Source organism: Tripterygium wilfordii, chromosome 14 (genome assembly GCF_013401445.1).
Source record: "Tripterygium wilfordii isolate XIE 37 chromosome 14, ASM1340144v1, whole genome shotgun sequence".
In the NCBI taxonomy this organism is placed as follows: Eukaryota; Viridiplantae; Streptophyta; class Magnoliopsida; order Celastrales; family Celastraceae; genus Tripterygium; species Tripterygium wilfordii.
Window position 1 is genome coordinate 3,263,866 of NC_052245.1, and position 23,742 is coordinate 3,287,607.

The following is a 23,742-nucleotide window of genomic DNA, read 5'->3' on the forward strand; positions in this document are numbered from 1 at the left end:
TCAGTATGTTTCCCAACAGGCAACCACTCAGAACCCGACATATATTCATTCAGCTGAGACCCATGTGCATGATAATCCCTTCCCAGTCAACGCTAATATTGCGGAAGCTGTAACCGCCAGAGTAGTGAATGAGGAAGTTCAGAATGAAGAAAATAACTCAATAGTTGCCATTAAGAAGTTGGAAAAGAGATTAAGAGCCATGGAGGGTTTTAATGTTTCAGGGATGTTGAATCCGGCCAATTTGTGCCTTGTGAAGAATCTGAATATTCCGCATGATTTTGTACTACCAAAATTTAGTTTGTTTGATGGCACTGGAGTTCCATTGGATCATCTAACGATGTATTGTCGACGTATGCAGCCATATGCAAGCAATGAGAAAGTGTTGATGCATTATTTCCAAGATAGTCTGATTGGGGCAGCTCAAAGGTGGTTCAATACCCTTAATCCCTCATCAGTAGCTTCGTGGGAGGATTTGGCTGAAGTGTTTATGAAGCAATATAAGCACAATGAAGAGAAGATCCCTACCATTTATGATCTGCAGAATACAACAATGAAGAGTGGGGAAAGCTTCAGGGAGTTTGCTCATCGATGGAGGGATTTGGCAGCCCAGATAATTCCACCACTGTCAGAGAAGGATTTGTTGAATGCTTTTATTGATGCTCTCCAGGAACCTTATACTTCCAATTTGGCAGGAGGTGGCCACAATAACCTAGCTGATATGATACAGGCAGGAGAGCGAGTTGAACGATGTATGAAGAGAGGTACTCTGCATTATCCCACCCTTGATAAACCGGACCCAGCTAAAGGAAGTAAAGGCAAAAAGACTGAAGTGCATTCTGTAAATTTTGATCCCGCTGTTTATGGTGCGCTTACTTCAGACTATCGCCCTAGAAGCAATGCCCCAAGGATGTCAAACCCAGAAGTCTACTATAACCAACACCACATCCGAAATCCTTACCCACCCCGATTCAATACACCGCTACCCAATCAGTACTCGCAAAACCCAAACACTTACCCAAACTTTCAGAACCCAAATACCTACCAAAACCCTCGTCCAAATTTCCAAAATCCAAGACCCAGAAGGCCGGTGGAACGTTTTGACCCTATACCTATGACATATACGGAGTGTTTCACTAAGCTACAAGCCCAAGGGGCGGTAGTACCAATACCTGGAAGAGTTCACCAGCCTCCATATCCTACCTGGTATGATCCAAATTCTACATGTCTTTACCATGGGGGCGCACCCGGACATTCAACTGAAGCATGTTTGACTTTCAAGAGGTTAATTCAGGGGATGATTGAAGCAAAATGGCTCAACTTGGATGCTGTGGACAAACCAAATGTTAACAACAATCCGCTGCCAAACCATGGAAATGAGGATGTGAATTGTGTTGGTGAGTCTCGTGTTATCAAGAGATGGGTGTCAGAGATTACGATGCCATTGAGCCAGTTATTTGACATCTTAAAGGAGCAAGGGATGATTGAAATGATGAGTTCTTTCCGCCAAAGTAATCAACTTGACACAATTAAGACTTGCAAATTTCACAGTGGAATGGAAGGTCATACTATTGAAGAATGCAATGATTTTCGAGAGAACGTACAAGAGTTGATGGATTTGAGGAGAATTATTTTTGAAGAAGGAGAAAGTCGAGAGGGCCATATCAATGTCTTAGGGGGTTACTACCAAGGACCAAGGCCGAATTGTGTGAAACCTTTTGTTCTACAATACTCTACAGAGGACAAGCCAATGACTGTGACTCCAAAAATAGATCCTTTGTACAAGAATGACAAGGCTGTGCCATGGAATTATGAAGCAGGAGCTAGTGGAAAGCAAGGAGAAGTGGTAGATAATATTTCTGGCGTCGGTGGAGTTACCCGGAGTGGAAGATGTTACACGAGAAATGAGACAGAAGGGAATCTAATGGTGGACCTTGAAGCAGAGCGTAAAAGGAAAGGGAAAGCAATACCTGAAGTTGAAAAGTCAGGTTTTATTCCAGAAGAAGGTCTTTTTGTACGCCCAGAAGAGAAAAAGAAAGTGGTAACTGACGTGGAAGTTCAGGAGTTCCTGAAAATTATTCGGCAGAGTGAGTACATGGTGGTGGATCAATTGAAGAAAACCCCTGCAAAAATTTCGATCTTGGAGTTGATAATGAGCTCTGAACCACATCGACAAGTCTTGATGAGAATGTTAAACCAGGCATATGTATCAGACAAGATTCCTACAGACTCTTTCAATGGCATTGTAGGAAATGTGTTGGCCTCCCATTTGCTGTCCTTTACTGAAGATGATATTCCGCCTGAAGGGATGGGGCACAACAAAGCTTTGCATATTTCAGCCATGTGCCGTGGAAAGGAATTAGTAAGTATCCTGGTGGACAATGGGTCATCCCTCAATATTTTACCAAAGGAGACTTTTGAGAAGCTACCAATTGACAGATCTTATCTAAGACAAGTACCAATGGTAGTGAGAGCATTCGACGGAACACGTAGAGAGATTATGGGAGAAATTGAAATACCTTTACAGGTTGCAAGTGTAATGTTCAATGTGCCGTTTGTGGTAATGGATATCTCACCAACCTATAGTTGCCTGTTGGGACGCCCTTGGATTCACTCTGCGGGAGCTGTTCCATCATCGTTGCACCAAATGCTCAAATTTGTTTATGATGAAAGGGTTTACATAGTAAAGGGTCAGTCAGAATGGATGGTTGCCAGCTTGTCTAATAGTTCTCCTATTGATGCTCCGACAGAGGGGATTCAGAGTTCATTCCAATCTTTTGAAATTGCTAGTGCTAGCTACGGGAAGGAAGGACTTTCTCCCCTAAAGCCACAAATATCAAAGGTTACGAAGAATGTAGCAAAATTTATGTTGAAAAAGGGGTTTCGCCCAGGAGAAGGACTCGGTAAGAATCGACAGGGAATTAAGAAGCCAGTAGAAATGGTGAAACATCCAGAACGCTGGGGTTTGGGTTATAAGCCAACTAGGGTTGACAGAAATCGTGTGCAAGCAGAAAAACAGGCGAAGAGGCTTGCCCGTTTGGAAGGAAAGGAATTGGAAGTTGAAAAGAAACCGATTCCCTGGCTTTATGACAGTTTTGTGTATGGAGGGATGCAAAACAAGATAAGTTTGACTGACACTGGGGCAGTTTTTGGAAAACTGTCATTTCAAAGCTCGACTGGTGTAACTAGGGCGATTTTGGCAAATATATGTGATCATTTTGAAAAATTCCAAGTTGCTGTGGTGGAAGGGGAACAGAGTTCAGCTGCTAGACCTTGCTTTGTCATCTCGCGTCCTTCAAATTTCAAACTTAGCAACTGGACCAGTTTGGAGCTCCCAGTATCTCTCAAGAACCTGCAAGAGTAATCCCGAGTGCACTACCATCGTGGGCCTAGCTCACGGCTTTCGTTTGGATCTTTTGTAATGAGCATGCTTTACTTTGCTTTCAATAGATTTTATAGTATGGCGATTGCATGTTCTATCTTTGTTCACATTTCCTTTTCCATGAAATGAAAATCTCTTGATAGTCATCCATATTCATGTTTCTTCATTTCCATTCAAGTGTTATTCTCCATTCTCAAAACCACTTTCATTCATTTCTTTAACAGGATTGAAAATGATGATAATAAAGAGGACGAACTTAATGACCCAGATTTTGATGCACCCATTAGCAATGTTGAATCTGACTATGAAATAGACGAAGAAATGGAGATTTTTCCTGAGATATTAAGACAAGTCAATCAAGAAGAGAAAATAATACAGCCGCATCAAGAGTTAACTGAAGTCGTGAATTTGGGAACTGAAACGGAGAAAAAGGAAGTCAAGATAGGAGCTGCCTTTGAAGGAGAAAGCAAAAAGAAGTTGATAGATTTATTGCATAGTTACCAGGATGTCTTTGCATGGTCTTATCAGGACATGCCGGGTCTTGATACAAACATTGTTGTTCATAAGTTGCCATTAATTCCAGAATGTACCCCTGTGAAACAAAAATTGAGGAGAATGAAAGTAGACATGTTGTTGAAGATAAGAGATGAAGTGAAGAAGCAGTTTGATGCTGGTTTCTTGGCAGTGGCTCGATATCCAAAATGGGTGGCGAATATTGTACCTGTCCCCAAAAAAGATGGCAAAGTTCGGATGTGTGTCGACTATAGAGACCTTAATCGTGCAAGCCCAAAGGATAACTTCCCTCTTCCTCACATTGATGTTTTAGTGGATAATACAGCCAGACATTCTACCTTCTCTTTCATGGATGGATTTTCGGGTTACAATCAGATCAAGATGGCACCAGAAGATCGCGAGAAAACAACTTTTATTACTCTATGGGGAACCTTCTGTTATAAAGTCATGCCTTTTGGTTTGAAGAATGCCGGTGCCACTTATCAAAGGGCCATGGTCACTTTGTTTCATGATATGATGCATAAAGAAGTTGAAGTATATGTCGATGATATGATAGCAAAATCCAAAGAAGGTGAAGATCATATTGTGAATCTCCAGAAGTTGTTTGATCGATTAAGGAAGCATCAATTGAAGTTGAATCCAGCTAAGTGCACATTTGGGGCAACCTCGGGGAAGTTGTTAGGTTTCATTGTAAGCAGGAAAGGAATCGAAGTAGATCCTGATAAAGTGAAGGCGATCTTGGAGATGTCACCCCCTCGGACAGAAAAGGAGGTTAGGGGTTTCTTGGGAAGATTGAATTACATTGCCAGATTCATTTCACAGTTGACGGCTACTTGTGAACCTATCTTTAAATTGTTGCGTAAAAGTAACTCTACTGAGTGGAATAAAGATTGTCAGGTAGCCTTCGAAAAGATCAAGCAATACTTGAAAAGTCCTCCAGTGTTGATGCCTCCTGTGGCTGGCAGGCCGCTTATTCTCTATTTGACTGTCTCAGATAGTTCGATGGGATGTGTGCTCGGACAACATGACTCATCAGGAAGGATAGAGCATGCCATTTATTACTTAAGCAAAAAGTTTACCAGTTGTGAAGCAAATTATTCGATGTTAGAGAAGACTTGTTGCTCGTTGGTTTGGGCTGCGCATCGACTTAGACAATACATGCTTTATCACACTACATGGTTGATTTCCAGGATGGATCCTATCAAGTACATTTTTGAGAAACCTTCTCTTTCAGGGAGGATAGCTAAATGGCAAATGTTATTATCAGAATATGATATTTTATATGTCACACAGAAGGCAACCAAGGGGAGTGCAATAGCAGATTATTTGGCAGAGGGAGCGATTGATGATACTCAAACTATGGATTTGAAATTTCCAGATATTGATGTCATGACTGTGTCGATAGAAGAAGAGAATCAAAAGAATTTGGCAAAATGGACTATGTTGTTTGATGGCGCTTCTAATATTATAGGATGCGGAATTGGTGCAGTGTTAATATCACCTGAAGAGAAGGTTATACCGTTTACAGCTAAGTTGTATTTCGAATGTACCAACAATGTGGCTGAGTATGAAGCATGTACGATGGGAATTCAAGCTGCCATTGATATGGGGATTAGGAGGCTACAGGTCTATGGTGATTCACAGTTGGTGATTAGGCAATTGAATGACGAATGGGAAACCAAAGATGACAAGCTTATTCCATACTACCAGCATATCAAAAAATTAATCAAGTTTTTTGATTGGGTGGAGCTGGATTATATCCCAAGGGGAGAAAATCAAATAGCAGATGCTCTGGCAACTCTGGCAGCAATGTTTGATGTAGACCCAAAAGGGGAAGTGCAGGTGATTAAAATCGAGAAACGAGAAGTTCGAGGTTACTGTTTAAATTTGGAGGGAGAGCCTGATGGTAAACCGTGGTATCATGATATTCAACAGTACATTGAGAAGAAGGAATATCCATCAGGAGCATCAGAAAATGATAAGCGTACCATCAGGAGATTGGCGGGATCTTTCTTCTTGAGTGGAAATGTTCTTTATAAAAGGAATGATGGGATAGTTTTCTTACGATGTGTTGATATTGCTGAGGCTAAGCAAATCATGGAGGAAATTCATGAAGGGATATGTGGGACTCATTCTAGTGGATATGCAATGGCAAGGAAGATTATACGTGCAGGGTATTATTGGTTAACCATGGAGAGGGATTGTATAAGTTATGCAAATAGATGCCACAAGTGTCAGATTAATGCAGACAGGACACATGTTCCCGTTAATCCATTACATGTGTTGACGTCACCATGGCCTTTCTCTATGTGGGGATTAGATGTCATCGGTTCAATTGAGCCAAAGGCTTCTAATGGGCATCGTTTCATTTTGGTTGCCATTGATTATTTTACCAAATGGGTGGAGGCTGCTTCATATTCTAATGTGACGAGTAGCGTGGTTGTTCGGTTTTTGAGGAAAGAGATTGTTTGTCGATATGGAGTCCCGGAAAGAATTATTACTGATAATGGCACGAATTTCAATAGCAAAATGGTGAAAGGTTTTTGTGACCAGTTCAAAATTCGTCATCATAATTCGACGCCATACCGACCAAAGATGAATGGGGCTGTTGAGGCGGCGAATAAGAATATCAAGAAGATCATCAGGAAGATGACAGAGAATTACAAAGATTGGCATGAGAAGCTCCCTTTTGCTCTATATGGTTATCGGACATCAATACGCACATCTACCGGGGAGACTCCTTTCTCTTTGGTGTATGGTATGGAAGCAGTTTTGCCTATCGAAGTGGAGATTCCATCCCTTCGAGTAGTTCTGGAGGCAGGTTTGGAAGAATCAGAATGGACTCGAACGAGATATGAGCAGTTGAATTTGATAGAAGAACGAAGATTAAGAGCAATTTGCAAAGGGCAATTGTATCAAAGAAGATTGATGAAAGCACATAATAAGAAAGTTCGGCCTCGCAGCTTCAGGGGGGGAGAGTTAGTGTTGAAGATGATTTTGCCACCTCAAAAGGATCACCGAGGGAAGTGGACACCGAATTATGAGGGACCATATGTGGTGAAAAAAGCTTTTGAAGGAGGAGCATTAATATTGACAAGAATGGATGGAGAAGAATTGCCTAATCCGGTGAATGCAGACGCCATCAAAAAGTATTACCCCTAGCAAAAAAAAAAAAAAAAAAAAAAAAAAAAAAAAAAAAAAAAACTCGCTAGATTGAAAACCCGAAAGGGCGATCTAGGCAAAAATTAGAGTAAAAAGCTCGCTAGATTGAAAACCCGAAAGGGCGGTCTAGGCAAAAATTAGAGCAATAAAAATTCCGCTGGAGTGAAAATCCCCCGTGGACGCTTCAGGCAAAAATTAGGGAAAGAAGAAAAGTCTCTACTATAGTGAAAACCCTTCATGGGAGCTTCAAATAATATTGAGATCAGAAGGGTGTGGTGAAAGCAACTAAGGGGAATGAGGCAGAGGCCTTTCGAGGATTTGAGATGAATATAAGGAAATACAATGAATGACAGATGGCGAGGCTGTACACAGGTGAATTGGCTATGTTCAGGGGTATGCATGATGAGGCTGCGAAGGAGACGAGTGATATGGAAGTAGTCAGATTCAATAATTGCAAAATGGGGGCACACAAAACTGGGGCAGTTTTGTGCGGAATCGGAATTATTTCATTCATATCTTGCAAAGATTTCTGCTATTTCCTTTGTTTCTAACCTTCTGGAATCATATACGTACCTCGTCAGTTTCTCTTGTTATCTATCCATTTTAATAAAATGCTCTGAGGTCATTCATTTCTGAGTTCCTAATTCATTGATTGTTTTCATCAAAATTTTGATTGCTTGCGCAAAATTCTCATATAGTACAAGCATCGCCATGCTATTGAATTTATTTGAAATTGAGTAAAGTAATAAAAGAATTATGACAAGTGCATTAGGATATTGTTCTTCACAGGGACTTGAAAGATTTTGGTGTTCTTGGCTATGACGGAGCTAAAGGAAATTAAATGACGCTAAAAGGCATGGGGGAGTCGGAGAGATTGTGGTGTTCTTAACTCTAGGAGGGCTAAAAGAAATTAAATGGCGTTAAAAGGCATTAGTGGAGGCCAGGGAGATTTTGTTTAGCATTAAAGATACGTCGGATTTGATGGAAATCAGATGTAAACAGTAAATCGATGGGAAGATCAGACAAAAGAGAATGAAAGATACAAGAATAAGGGTAACATGGCAGATTGAAGATAGGATGGAATCAAAAGATGCAGTCTTCTCATGAGGGATAATGGCAGGATGATAGGGGTGATGGTGCTGACGACAATTAACCGAAGTCGAATTTTCAAAATGAAAAAAATAAAATACAATTTCTCTTCATACATTCATACACTCATGGATATTTTCTTGCATAAAGTTCACACAAACATTTGGCCAAGCCGGGAATGGCCTCATGATCCCGTGCCCTTTATTTTTCTGCTCCAACATTTGGCCAAGCCGGGAATGGCCTCGTGATCCCGTGCCCTTTATTTTTCTACCACCAACATTTGGCCAAGCCGGGAATGGCCTCGTGATCCCGTGCCCTTTATTTTTCTGCACCAACATTTGGCCAAGCCGGGAATGGCCTCGTGATCCCGTGCCCTTTATTTTTCTGCACAAACATTTGGCCAAGCCGGGAATGGCCTCGTGATCCCGTGCCCTTTATTTTTCTGCACCAACATTTGGCCAAGCCGGGAATGGCCTCGTGATCCCGTGCCCTTTATTTTTCTGCACAAACATTTGGCCAAGCCGGGAATGGCCTCGTGATCCCGTGCCCTTTATTTTTCTGCACCAACATTTGGCCAAGCCGGGAATGGCCTCGTGATCCCGTGCCCTTTATTTTTCTGCACAAACATTTGGCCAAGCCGGGAATGGCCTCGTGATCCCGTGCCCTTTATTTTTCTGCACCAACATTTGGCCAAGCCGGGAATGGCCTCGTGATCCCGTGCCCCTTTATTTTCTTGCACAAACAGTTGGCCAAGCCGGGAATGGCCTTGTGATCCCGTGCCCCTTTATTTTCTTGAACAAACATTTGGCCAAACCAGGAATGGCCATAGTGATCCCGTGTATTTCAATTCTCGTACGAAACTCGGTTGACTACGCCTTTGTTTGCCTTTTATTTCATAAAGGACATACAAAGGGGGGCAGCTGTAGTAACCGGATTTCGTCCGATCCGAAAAAGAAAAAAATAGGAAAAGAACACAAAAAATGCAAAAGCTCATTTCTTTGACCTATAAGCACATAGATATTCATAATCCCTTTCTTGGATCCTTAAATACTCAAATCTTGACCCAATAAGATCAAATCTTAGAAAATATCTAAAAATAAGAGAATTGTTTTAATCTTTTTATTGTTTTTGCTAGAAGAATGGAAAAGTAAAAAATAAGAAAGAAAAAGCCAAGAATAAAAAGAAGGAGACAAAGAGAGAAATGTGGCACAAATTGGGGAAAGAATAAAAAGAAAGAGACAAAGAGAGAAATGTGGCACAAATTAGGGAAAGAAAAAGAATAAAAAGAAAGAGACAAAGAGAGAAATGTGGCACAAATTGGGGAAAGAAAAAGAATAAAAAGAAGGAGACAAAGAGAGAAATGTGGCACAAATTGGGGAAAGAAAAAGAATAAGAAGAGGGGAGAAGAGACTTTGGGGAGGGGAGAAAAAACAAAAAAAGAAGAGAGGAAGAGAGGAGGCGTGAGAGAGAGGAAGAAAGGAGGAGACTTTGGTTTTTTGGTGAAGCAAAAACAAAAAAGAAGAGAAAGAAGAAAGGAGGAGATTTGGAGAAGCAACCGAGCAAAAGAAGAGAAGAAGTTTGGTTTTCTTTGTCTCCTTGAGAAGGTAATGACTCAAATTCCTTGATTCAAATTTGGTTTTATTCTATGTGTTTGTTCGGACTCGTTGCCAATATGTTTACGTCATTGTTCAAACCTTTTGCTCATAGATCTGGTTCATGATGTGGGTTTTTGTTTTGTTCGATATTGATGATGATTGACTAAGGTTATTCCTTGTTTTTACCCTGCTAGTTGTAATAGATTTGCTGGTTTTTGTGCCGGATTTGGTCTTGTAATTTTCAAGTTCTATATAGAATGATAATCGGTGGTATTGGTACGGGATTTGGACTTGGTTTTGCAATACTGGATTTGGATTTGACTCATTCATAATCAGTCAATATGGCATGCTAATATACTGAATATATTTGTTGTTTGTTTGAGTATATTTTGATGTCCGGTTTGAGTATAATTGATGTTTTGTATATATGTTTTTTTGTTCAAAACCCGGCAACATTAGGAATAAGTTGTATAGGTTTTTTTAGAGATTTATGTTTATATGTGTACGGTATGTGTGTATTTATACATGGTTTGGATGTGTGTATATGCATATATTGTATATATGTTTATATGTATATGTAAATCTTTAAGTATGTGTTTGGTTTGATATTATATTTGAATACCCATATTGACCCCCATTTTTGTGTTTATTTGTTGGGTTTGGATTGAGTTGAACATTATTTGGGCCGGGATCAAGGAGAACTTGAATAATTTTAGGATTTTGCTTAAGATATTCTTTATTCTTTGTTTAAGTATGTATATTTGGCCCTTATGTTGAGTATATCACCCCCATTAACATGTATAACTTGGACATTAATTATTTGGATTTTTATTTATTTATTATAAGTATATGAGTTTAATATAGGTCATTTCAATTAAGAAAATCATGAATTGATTCCCTTTATTCGAATTATGGACCTTATTTGATTTCATTTATTAATTTGCCATAAGTTGGCAATAATAGATTAAGTTGATAGATGACACTTTTCCAAATAATCATTTATACTATAAGTTGGTGTTTAAAATTAAACCTACCAAAAGTTGGTAGGACATTTTATTAAATAAACCATAAGTTGGTATCTAAAAAAAACCTACCAAAAGTTGGTAGGACATTTTATCATTAACACCATAAGTTGGTGTTTAAAATTAAACCTACCAAAAGTTGGTAGGACATTTTATCATTTACACCATAAGTTGGTGTTTAAAATTAAACCTACCAAAAGTTGGTAGGACATTTTATAATTAACACCATAAGTTGGTGTTTAAAATTAAATCTACCAAAAGTTGGTAGTGTGGCTCCAAATAAAAACTATCATAAGTTTTAGTAATATTACAATTTTTTTTTTAATGCTATCATAAGTTGATAGTATTCTTACAAATCTTTTCCCAAAACTATCATAAGTTGATAGTGTTATTTCAAACCTATTTCCAAATAAAAATCATCATAAATTGATAGTAATATTCCAAGCTTTTTTTCAAACACTATCATAAGTTGATAAGTGTGTTGAAAGTAATAATTCAAACTTTAACAATTACACCTTGCAAAGAGCAAGTTTCCATAAGATAGCCATTAGATTAATCCGGGTAACCGTTTTCAAATGGGAGTTGTGGGGTGCCTAACACCTTCCCCACACTCAATCGATCCCCGTACCCTTTTCTCTGGTTCGCAGGTCTTTTCGGTGTCCAATTGCACCTTAAATCAATTGGTGGCGACTCTAAACATTTTTCATCCTCAAACGCCGGTCCGCGTCGTGACCCCGGTTGCGACAATATACACGTAATTGTAGTTGTGGATTTGAAAAATAGATCGAGAGAAACATGGTTAGTGTTAAGAGGCCCGTCAAGTTATGCTTGGGTGGCAAGTGCCCCCTAATGACATTGACAGCTCCAAATTAGCGGGAGTGTAACAAACACCCCCTTCTGTCAAGGTCAAACGTTAAGTCTAACAGTCAACAATTCTAATTTTAGTTAAGAATTTGATTAGTAATAACAAATTGCAATTGTTATTACTAATCAATTACATGAGAAGGGTTAATTTGCTTTAATCAAACATGCCATGAACAAAACAAAACAAAAAAGCCCACAATCAAGTTCAGTTTACATAACATCAACAGTACTTTGGCCGAAGAAACAACTCCCGAAAAGAACGTACATCTCTACACTAGTTGAAGGAGAGCCCATTTCTCAGAAACTATGACTTATTAACTTAAAGAGTCTAAGTCCACCCAATGCCTATTTCTCAGAAGCTATGACTGCCTCCTCATTCTAACTGCATAAAATAGTAGAATAATGGTTAGAATATCCCTTTTCCCCAAAAAGTAAAAGATGACCGTAACTAAAAGATGGATATCTAAGAAGAAGAAAATTTAAGAAAAAGAACCTCACATCTTGTGTTACGTTCCGCTCCAATATCCTGCAACATCTTTTTGTTGATCTTTTTTAGCATAACCAAAGCATTGCTCATGTTTATCCGATCTTCTGGCGAATTTTCTGTGCAAGCCAAAGCCAATTCCATAACAGAGTAAATACAATTAAATTTAGCAACAAAATGTCTATCCTCTCTCTTCAACAAATTGGCATCAACAACTTCAGTTAGACCATGTGCTAATGACTGTTTCACCCAACTTTTCATATTCATTTCCCCATCAAACATTTCATCAGTAGGCTTCTTTCTCGTTAAAGTCTCCATCAATAGGATACCAAAAGCATAAACATCGCATCTTGTAGAAACAATTCCCTCCGATCCATACTCTGAAAATATTGAAATTGTAAGTCATCTCAAGATTATACCACAATATTACTCTAAAAGGAAGGAATCAAGTTACATAAAATAAAATAAATTAAGAATAATCTATGCCAAATTGAACCTAAATGATGAAATTTGTTCAATATTGTCACCTGGAGCCATGTATCCAATGGTTGCCAATGTCATTGTTTGTCTCATAGCTTCTCCTTCACCCAAGAGTTTGGCAATGCCTAAGTCACCTACATGTGCCACCATATCTTCATCCAGTAGGATGTTGCTGGGTTTTAGATCACAATGAATGATTGGTGTTGAATAGCCTTCGTGAAGATATTCCAATGCGGAGGCAACATCTTCCATTATGTTTAGTCTTTGGACTACATCCAAGAAATAGTTGTGAGAATACAACCATCTTTGTAGGCTTCCATTAGGCATGAGTTCCAATATCAAGGCTTTGAAATCCATGTTGTTCGTACAAGTGCTAATAATCTTCACAAGATTTCGATGTCGAATGTTACGCATCACTTCACACTCGGTTTCAAAGTTCTTAAAAATTCCCTCTAATTGCAAATTGAACACCTTTATTGCAATTTTCTTTCCATCCTTTATTCCCATGTACACAGAGCCAAAACTTCCATTGCCAAGCAAATTGGCCTCACTAAATCCATTTGTTGCCTGTTGAAGTTCCAGATATGAAAGTCTTCTCCAAGTTGCCAGAGGTATTAGATTGTCTTTTACTGGCAAATTTTGTTTCATTTTTCGGCATCTTAGAAAAATAATTATAACAAGCACCACCAATATTGCAAATGCAAATACCGCAGGCAAAATGTATTTCAATAAAATTGGCTTGGATCTTACTGTTCTGATAGCTTTGCATGGTGAGACTTGAAATCGGGGTAAGCCACAAAGCCCATTGTTGGACACAAATGATTGAGCCAAAAAGTTTACAAACGGTCCAGATTTTGGAATTTCTCCTTGTAACTTGTTGAAAGAGACATTGAAATAGTTAAGATATGATAGTTTCTCCAAGGACTTTGGAATCACTCCGAAGAGGTTATTACTAGAGAGATCCAAACTCTCCAAGCTTATCAATCCATCAATTGATTCTGGAATATTACCTTCAAAACTATTTTCTGCAAGTAATAGTTTCTTTAGATCTTTTAGTTCCCCAATGCCATTGGGAATATTACCCGACAGTTGATTTCTCGACAAATCAAGTTCGAAGAGGACCTTCAAACTTTTAATTTCTAGAGAAAGGGAGCCACTCAAAGAGTTTGAATTTAGGTAAACTTGCAAGATATCAGTAAGGCTCCACAAGGTTGCTGGGATTGCAGAACTGAGCCTGTTGGAGCTCAAGTTAAGATATCTCATACTAGATAGATTGCCAATACATGCAGGTATTGATCCATTTAGCATATTGTCATGAAGTGCCAAAGAGTAAGCATTTTGTAATTGACAAAGCTCTGATGGAATCCATCCTTGTAACTTATTACCATAAAGATTCAATATTTGGAGCTTTTGTAATCTACCGATTGCCAGTGGAACTAATCCAGTTAGTTCATTTTCTGAAAGGGTTATAAGTATTATGGAGCTTAAGTTACCAATTTCTATGGGAATGCCCCCTTTAAGTCTGCAATGTCCTAGATAAACGTTTTCAAGTGCCGAAGAGAAATTTCCAATAGAACTTGGAAGAATGCCATTCAATGGATTGTCTTGTAAGTCAAGAAATCTTAAATTCTGGCAATTTGTCAAGGAAGAGAGAAACATCAATTCTTGGGAAGATGATGCACCATCCAAGAGATTGAATGCAAGGCTAATCCACTGAAGGGATCTCAAGTTACCAAGATTGGTGGGAATAATTTCAGTGAAGGAGTTATTTGACAAGTCTATCGTTGTGAGTTTGGAAGCATTGGAGATAGAACTTGGGATTGGTCCGCTAAGTTGATTGTCCGATAGATAAATTTCCTCAATATTTGGAAGTGTATGGCCTATGCTTGATGGAAGATTTCCTGTGAGTTGGTTGTCTGACAATGAGAGAATTTTTAGAATTGAAATGTTGAAAATACTAGATGGAATGATGCTGGCAAGGTTGTTGGACATCATATCTAGTTTCTCCAGGTGTTGCAGGTGCCCAACCTCAAGGGGGATTGTACCTGTCACAAATGTTAATCGATATGATACATGATTCTTGAAAAAGTCCCTATGATTAACAAACTTATAAATCTAATAATGTTTCACATGGCAGAGCCATCCTTGGATCAACTTTACCACAAACAAAAAAATAAAAATTACTATATTGACATGTATATATATATATAGTGCAGGGATGTATTAAAACTTTGAGAAAAATATAGAACTTGATAAAAAAAAGTACAGTATGTGGTTACCTTTCAAATAATTATCCCCGAGCCATAACTCCTCAAGTAGAGTACAATTTCCAATACTTTTGGGTATCCATCCTATAAGCTTATTTTCATTAAGAAAAAGCCACTGAAGTAGAGGAAGATGGTAGCATATATCCACCGGAAGACTCCCAACTAAGCCATTTTCACGCATATCAATCTTTTTTAGAGAAGACATGTTGAAGATGAAAAACGGAACTGGACATGCGACTCCTATCCTCCCCATGAAAAGTGTCTCCAATTCAACAAGATTACCCAGTTCTTGCGGAATGTCACCTTTAATTTTTATGAACATGAATGTACATAGTAGGTATTATTTTTTGGGTGTGTGGGGCTTAAATATGCTTTGAGAAGACCAAGTGATCAGTGGTCATACCTGTTAAGCTGTTGAAACTTAGATATAACTCCTTGAGCTTAGTTAGATTCCCGATACTCCTTGGTATGTTTCCAACAAACGTGTTATTTGATAATGCTAACTTCTCTAGTTTTGGGAGACATTTACTCATACCATTTGGCAAAGAGCCTGAAAGCCTGTTGTTATGCACATATAATACTTTCAGACTGGGAAGTTGGCCTTCCTCAAATGGGATGCTCCCTTCAATAAGATTGTAGCCTAAATTCAGAATCTCCAGCTTTGACATGTTGAACAAGGAATGAGGGATGATACCAGAAAAGCTATTATTATAAACATCAATTCGCTTGAGTCGAGGTAGCTTTCCCAACTCTTTTGGTAAAGGCCCATGGAAATTGTTGAATGAGATGTTTAGAGAGATTAGGAATGAGAGATTTCCAAGGTGCGGAGAGATGGTTCCTTGGAGTGTCATGTTTGGGAGATTCAAGACAATGACCCTTCCATGACGTGCATCACAAGAGATGCCAACCCATTGACATATGGGAGTGGTGGTCGACCAATTTTGAGCTAAGATGTCAGAGGTTATATGAGCTTTGAAATCAAGAAGAGCATATTGATCGGTGGTGATGTTAGTCACAACCGATGCTGTACTAATCACCATGAACCGAACAAACAGCAGAGCAACTAAAGGGAAAACAATACTCTCCATGAGTGAAAATTATATATGTCAAGCACACTATATATAGACAAGCTAAGGTGATGGACAGGAAATAGCCAATCAAGTTTAACCAAACAAAACTGCTCGACAAGTCAAAATTATTACGAACCATTTTGGACTCCTATAGCACGAAACTGTATCACAATAAGCTGTTGATATTAGAAGTCGTTGATGAATTCAAAGTTGTATTTAATAACTTGACAATGTCTTATTCTTTTTGAAATGTCATGTTTTATTATCATTATTTTTATTATTTATAACATAATTATAATTATTTTTAAAAAAAAAGACAAGGCTTGCTTTTGAATTTTTGGTAAACAAATTACTATTAAATTACCTTTTTCACATAAGTCCACTAAATTACATACTAAATGACGTTCATGACGAGTCTTATTCTCCAAGAGAGGTTGGAAACTACGTACTTAATGACGTCTTTGCAGAAACTAGTAACTTTCTAAACCAGTTGAATCAGAAAAGTAGTTCTAATATATATATATATATATATATATATATATTTGGGGTTGGGGGGAGTGGAGGGGAGGAATAGAGAAGAAAACTTGCACCGGTGCTTCAATACTTCACCATTTACATTAATCAAACTTCACATGTATCTTAGTTCAGAAAAAATTCCAAATTATACTTCATAGAGGCATTTAATCAAACATAGAGGTAGCCCTTCTCCACGATGGATTTGGGGGCTCCGCAATTCCTTAGAGTCTATAATTCATATTCAATGGTGAAGAAAAAGTCATACAAATTTTAAAAATGAAAAAACAAAAATGTGATGTGATGTGGCACATTTCTCAAGCCATTGGATTTCAATTGTAGACTCTATAATTTGAAATTAATTACGGAGCCCCCTAATCTCTCTACAATGCTTTGCATACATGTCATATTGTTTTGCTTCCTTCCCGTTTATGGGTTGGGCCTCTTTGGGCTTCAATTTAATTTATTGGGTTTGGCCCTCATATTGTCATGGCCTTCAACAAAGCTTCTTGCATAATTGATAAGCCATTAAAGGAAGAACACAAAATTGGAACTCCCAATGCCGTGGAAACTCAATCCAATCCCTCTGTTTCATGTTTGGCTTGAAGTTTCGAAAACTTGTTTTCTAAAATAGGAAAATATATTTTTCTCCCTCCTTTTTGATGTAGGACATTTCATCTTAAATTTCTTAACACCCCTTGTTTATGTGCTGGACAATTTGAAAGCCCATTAAGTGGAATCATGTTTTTGGGTTGATCAACCCGTGGACCCATCAAATAATGAACATGTGGGTTGGTCAATCTGAGGGTCAAACAAGAAAATAACTGAATCCGATGTCATAGTTGAATCATGTTCCGATACCATGAAAGAAAGTTCAACCCAAACAACTTGTAGAAATATTGTTCGATTTTAGCCTCAAGGCCCGCACAATTTTATTCTTAAAAGGGTCATCTACAATGACTCGCACGGTTCTGTCCGTAAAAGAGCTATCTGCAATTGAAAGGAATTGGAGAGGAATTGAATCCTAACTTATAAAACACTTTAGTTTCTCACAACTTTCCAACGTTGGACATTGTATTTTAGCACTTAGTTGTTGAAATCTTCTAAAGTCTAATAAATCCCTTTCACTATAACATTGGTGGGAGAGTGACTTGTATAATCATTCATGAGTCATGACCAGGGTCAATAGTGGCTAGATGCCTCATCTCCACGATTGAATTTTTTGTTGTATTCCTATATTTCAACATGACGCACATTCGGCAGATCAATGCCTTAAACTCAGAAACAGGACAAAATCTGAATTTTGTATGGTTCTTAATGAATTAGATTCTATTCTCGCAATTTAGTTTTCTTACTTGTCGACGGAAGAAGCTTGATGCCATCGTTCAAACACAATAATATTATAGTCTCAAACACAACTAATTTCAGAATTTCAGAGCTGACGGAGTTCATTGAGGCATTTAATCAAACATGCTATGAACAAAAACAAAAAGGACCACAATCGAGTTTACTTGGTCAATTCCAATAAAACCCCACTACACAGAACCAACAAGTTATACTTAAACTTCAAAATCCATACTCCACAACTGAAATCACAATCCAAAAACAAAAACTAATAAACAACAAGCAACTTAAAGCTAATGCAGGCCATGGCATGCACGACTGAACTAGGACCTGAGAGAATACCATACCATAACACTTCCAGCATAAAGAAACTGTCAAGCTAATAAAATTGGCTATGGTGAATTCACCAGGATTTGCAGAATCTTGGATCCATACTTCACCTTCTCCTACACCATTACAAGGCACTGTGAAGATGTTAATATCACTGCCTCCTCATTCTAGCTGCATGGAATAGTAGAATCAAAGGTTAGAATACATTAATCTTCCCTTAATTAAAAAAAGATAAAATGGAAAAAACTTACATCTTGCATTACGCTCTGCTCTGGTATCCTTCAACAGCTTTTTCTTGATCTTTTTGAGTGCAACTAAGGCATCACTCATGTTTATTCGATCTTCTGGTGAGTCTTCTGTGCAAGCCAAAGCCAATTCCATAATTGATGAAATACAATTCATTTTATCAACAAAATGTCTGTCTTCTTTCTTCAACAAATTGTCATCAACAACTTCACTTAGTGCATATGCTAACGACTCTTTCACCCAACTCTTCAAGTTCATTTCCCCCACAAACATTGCATCTGTAGGCTTCTTTCTTGTGAAAGTTTCCAACAGTAGGATACCAAAAGCATAGACATCGCATCTTGTAGAAACAATTCCTGCCATTCCATACTCTGAAAATAAAATTGTTAAGCGATTATAAAAGAATCTAACAGTACTCTATATAGAAGGAAACATGTTTCAAAAATATTAAGCATAAAAATCAATAAAACTAAAAAGATGAGTTTGTTGAACATCACCTGGAGCCATGTATCCAATAGTGGCCAGTGTCATTGTTCGTCTCATAGCTTCTCCTTCACCCAAGAGTTTGGCGATTCCAAAGTCACTTACATGTGCCACCATATCCTCATCTAGCAGGATGTTACCAGGTTTCAGATCACAATGGACGACTGGTGTTGAATTGCCCTGATGTAGATATTCCAATGCCATGGCAACATCTTCCATTATGTTTAGCCTATGGAATATATCCAAAAAATAGTTGTGAGAGTACAACCATCTTTCTAGGCTCCCATTAGGCATGAATTTCAATACCAAGGCTTTAAAATCAATGTTGTTACTGCAACTGCTGATAACCTTGATAAGATTCCGATGTCGGATGCAACGTAATACCTCACATTCAACCTCAAAGTTTGTAAATGCACGCTCTAACTGCAAATCGAATACCTTTACTGCAATTTGGGTTCTGTCTGAATCTGAAAGTGTTCCTTTGTATACAGAGCCAAAACTTCCAGTGCCAAGCAAGTTTCCCTCACTAAATCCATTCGTTGCCCGTTGAAGCTCCTGATATGAAATTCTTTTCAACATGGAAAGGGGTGTCAGATTGTCTTGTACTGGCAAGTTTGCTTTTCTTTTGCGGCTCGTTACAAGAATAATGATAAGAGAGACCAACAATATTGTAGATGCAATTGCAGGCAAAACATATTTCAATAGAAGCGCAAAAGTTGGCTTGGATCGTCCTGCTCTGATAGTTTTGCATGGCGGGACCTGCAATCGAGGCGAGCCACAGAGTCCCTCATTGGACAAAAATGATTGAGCTGAGAAGTTCACAAATGGTCCTCCATTTGGAATTTCTCCTTGTAACCTATTGAAAGAGACATTGAAATATCTGAGGTGTGAAAGTTTCTCCAACGACTTTGGTATCGCTTCAGAGACTTTATTATTAGAGAGGTCCAAAGTCTCCAAGCTTATCAAGCCATCAAATGATTTTGGAATTTGACCATCCAAAGCATTATCTGCAAGTGAGAGGGAAGTGAGATCTTTTAGTCCCCCAATGCTACTGGGGATATTACCTGACAGTTGATTTTTCGACAAGCCAACTTCGATGATGACCTTCAAACTTCCGATTTCTGAAGAAACGGAACCAGTCAAAGAGTTCGAATTTAGGTAAAGCTTCAAGATATAACTAAGACTCCACAAGGTTGTTGGTATAGCGAAACTAAGCCTGTTAGAGCTCAAGTCGAGATATCTCAGACTAGACAGATTGCCAATACATGCAGGTATTGATCCATTTAGCATATTGTCATGAAATGACAAAGTGTCGGACCTCTGTAATTGACAAAGCTCTGTTGGAATTTGTCCTTGTAATTTATTATTATGCAAAAACAACCCCTGAAGATTCTGTAATCTGTCGATTGCAATTGGAACTGACCCAATTAGTTCATTGTGCGAAAGGTCTATAAGAAATACGTTGCTCAAGTTACCAATTGTCATGGGAATGCCCCCTTTAAGTCCACAATGTTTTAGACTAATGCTTTCAAGTGTCAAAGAGAAATTGCCAATAGAACTAGGAAGAATACCATTTAATGGATTGTTTGATAACTCAATAACTCCTAAATTCAGGCAATTCGTCAAGGATGAGAGAAACGTCAATTCTTGGGAAGATGATTCACCATCCAAGTCATTGTATGCAATGTTAAGCCACTGGAGAGATCTCAAGTTGCCGAGACTGCTGGGAATATTTCCAGTGAAGGCGTTATTTGACAACTCTACTATTGCGAGCTTAGAAGCATTTGAGATAGAGCTTGGGATTGGTCCGGTAAGTTGATTGTGCGATAGATAAATTTCCTCAAGATTTGGAAGAGTGTGGCCTATGCTTGATGGAAGATTTCCTGTGAGTTGGTTGTCCGACAGTGAAAAGATTTTTAGTGTTGAAATGTTGAAAATAATAGATGGAATGTTGCCCGTGAGGTTGTTGGATGCCACACTTAGTACCTTCGGGTTTCGTAGGTGCCCAACCTCAAAGGGAATTGTACCTGCCACATATGTGAATCGATACTTCTCCATTAATCCACAAAATTTTAACACATGGTTCTTGAAAAAGTTTATATGATTAGATCTTGGAGACTCTAAATAACAAACTTATAAACCTAGTAACTTTTCACAAGGTAGAACCTTCCTTCTTCTATAAACTTTGCCACAAAGGAAAAAATTTACTCTATTGACATGTCTATATAGTGCAAGGATATATTAAAACTTTTAGAAAAATATAGAACTTGATTAAAAAAAAGTACAAGGTTACCTTTCAAGTCATTATCCTCGAACCATAACTCCTCAAGTAGAGTACAATTTCCGATACTTTTGGGTATTCCTCCTGTAAGCTTATTGTCTTTAAGAAAAAGCAACTGAAGTAGAGGAAGATGGTGGCATATATCCACTGGAAGACTCCCAACTAAGCCATTGCCACGCAAATCAATCTTTTTTTAGAGAAGACATGTTGAAGATAAAAAATGGAATTGGACCTCCGACTCCCATGCTCCACATGTCAAGTATCTCCAATTCAACAAGATTCTCCAATTCTTGCGGAATGTCACCTTTAATTTTTTTTATATGAATATCAATATAATAGGTATTATTTTTTGGGAGAGTGGCTATTTTATTTTAAATTGCCACATAACAACAAATAAATATGCTTTGAGATGTCCAAGTTAAGGAGTCATACCAGTGAAATTGTTGAGACCTATATATAACTCCTTGAGCTTAGTCAGGTTCCCAATACTCCTAGGTATGACAAACGTGTTATTAAATAATGACAAAACCTCAACTTTTGGAAGACATTCACCCATATCATCTGATAAAGCACCGGAAAGCAGGTTGTTTTCCACAGATAGTGCTTTCAGGCTGGGAAGCTGGCCTTTCTCAAATGGGATGCTCCCTTCAATAAGGTTATCCCCTAAATCCATAATCTTCAGCTTTGACATGTTGAACAGGGTATGAGGGATGACACCAGAGAAGCTATTATTATAAACAAGAAGTCGCTTAAGTCGGGGCAGCTTTCCTAGCTCCTTTGGTAGAGGGCCATGGAAATTGTTGAATGAGATGCTTAGAGAGATTAGGAATGAGAGATTTCCAAGGTGTGGAGAGATGGTTCCTTGGAGTTTCATGTTTGGGAGATTTAAGGCAGTGACCCTTCCATGGCGTGCACCACAAGAGATGCCAACCCATCGACACATGGGAGTGGAGCTGGACCAGTTTTGTGATAAGATGTTAGAGGTTATATGAGCTTTGAAATCAAGAAGAGCATATTGATCAGTGGTGATGTTAGTCACAACCTTAGCTGTACTAATCACCATGAACTGAGCCAACAGCAGTGCAACTGCAACCAAATAGAAAAGAATACTCTCCATGGGTAAAGCCAAGGTAAGCATAATAATGCCTCCAATATTTGCAGTGGTAGACACGTCCAGGCGGCACTCACTAAAGGTTATCGTACTTTGTGAGTTTTCCATTCCATCTGATGTTTATATATATATATATTTTACTTAATCCTAACCCATGAAGACCTTAAACGATCAATGGAAACTTTATAGTCATTGTATATTGATATTTGGCTTAGTCCTAAACAATGAAGACCTTAAACCATCAATGGAAACTTTATCGTCATTGTATATTGATAGTTGGCTTAATCCTAAACAATGAAGACCTTAAACCATCAATGGAAACTTTATAGTCATTGTATATTGATATTTGGCTTAATCCTAAACAATGAAGACCTTAAACCGTCAATCACTCCAGACAAAGAAACTTTATAGTCCAATAGATGAACCGTCACCCACGCAACACTACTTGTCAACAAAACCAATTAATTATAGCATGCACTTAAATGCTACCGATTAATACTTACACAGTTACATACACTTCCCAGCGATGCTGCCTTTGCTTCCTTTCAAGTTAGGGGTTGGGTTTCTTACTTCTTTGCCATCCACTTTGGGCTTGAATTTAATTAATTGGGCCTGAGGTTATCATGGGAAGTAACAGAGATACCATATAGGGAGCCGATATTTGCACACGAGCTTCGACTCAATACACACAATTACTTAATACACTCATACTTATTTTTTGATACACACATAGAATTTCCTAAAAAACCCTTTCATACATATTAATTATATAACATTTAAGATTCTAAACTACCCTTCCCCATCTATATATATCTCAACTTCCTTTGATAACCACTAAAAGATATTTAATATTTATTTCAAAATCAATTCCTCTTGATTAGAAGCAATTTTTTTGAGAAAATCTATATCATAAATAAATTGACTGCATTTGTCTGGTATATAAATACTTTGTTAAAAATAAAAATTTAAAAATAGAAACAGACAGAGGATGAGGATGAGCAGAGGCGGTCACCATCGTCGAAGTGGTCCTCTGAAAGTTGACATTGAAGGACAGGTATAGGGAGAAACAGAACAAACAATGTTGCTAAGCTTGGACAAAAAGCTCAAGGGGTTGGCTCTTCTTAGCACAATTGATGCAGCCATTTTTCTATTGCAGAGGCAAGATTTCTTGTCCTCCATTTTTCTATTATATAGACCACAATTGATTCGAATAGCTCCAGTTCGTGAAGTTAGCAATAGAGGACAAAAAAGATCAAAAAAAAAAAAAAAAAAACCTCCATTGATGACTTCACAAACCGAATCATGTTCTCCAAAGTCCAAATCCGCCCTAATTTTGTCGAAGACCAAGAGTGGAAGTTAATACAGCAAGAAATCCTTGCTGATTGTTGATTTGTAGTGTTGTTTTTTCATGATTTTCAGCTTTTTTAAAAAAAAATTATTTCTTGGCAAAAACATTGAATTCTGTCATAATATTGTTTTTGTAATCCATGAATATCCAATATTGAGAAT

The 23,742-nt window shown here is 38.1% G+C and overlaps 3 protein-coding genes across 3 annotated transcripts; all 3 read right to left on the reverse strand.

The window, feature by feature from the left end:
- Window positions 1-11,783: 11,783 nt before the first annotated feature.
- LOC120014784 (putative receptor-like protein kinase At3g47110) lies at window positions 11,784-15,958 on the reverse strand. The gene is made up of 5 exons (XM_038866842.1): window positions 15,259-15,958; window positions 14,868-15,158; window positions 12,636-14,633; window positions 12,123-12,488; window positions 11,784-12,006 (listed from the first exon to the last, which is right to left on the reverse strand). The coding sequence occupies exons 1-5, from the start codon at window positions 15,941-15,943 to the stop codon at window positions 11,984-11,986; spliced, it is 3,363 nt and encodes a 1,120-aa protein (XP_038722770.1). The 5' UTR covers window positions 15,944-15,958; the 3' UTR covers window positions 11,784-11,983.
- Window positions 15,959-17,660: 1,702 nt separating this feature from the next.
- Window positions 17,661-22,431, reverse strand: LOC120014800 (receptor kinase-like protein Xa21). Its single transcript, XM_038866868.1, has 5 exons — window positions 21,555-22,431; window positions 21,135-21,426; window positions 18,856-20,868; window positions 18,364-18,729; window positions 17,661-18,283 (listed from the first exon to the last, which is right to left on the reverse strand). The coding sequence occupies exons 3-5, from the start codon at window positions 20,324-20,326 to the stop codon at window positions 18,264-18,266; spliced, it is 1,857 nt and encodes a 618-aa protein (XP_038722796.1). The 5' UTR covers window positions 20,327-20,868; window positions 21,135-21,426; window positions 21,555-22,431; the 3' UTR covers window positions 17,661-18,263.
- On the reverse strand, window positions 21,541-22,341 carry LOC120014103 (putative receptor-like protein kinase At3g47110). Its single transcript, XM_038866025.1, has one exon. It carries the CDS (start codon window positions 22,339-22,341, stop codon window positions 21,541-21,543), a length of 801 nt encoding a protein of 266 aa, XP_038721953.1.
- Window positions 22,432-23,742: the final 1,311 nt, after the last annotated feature.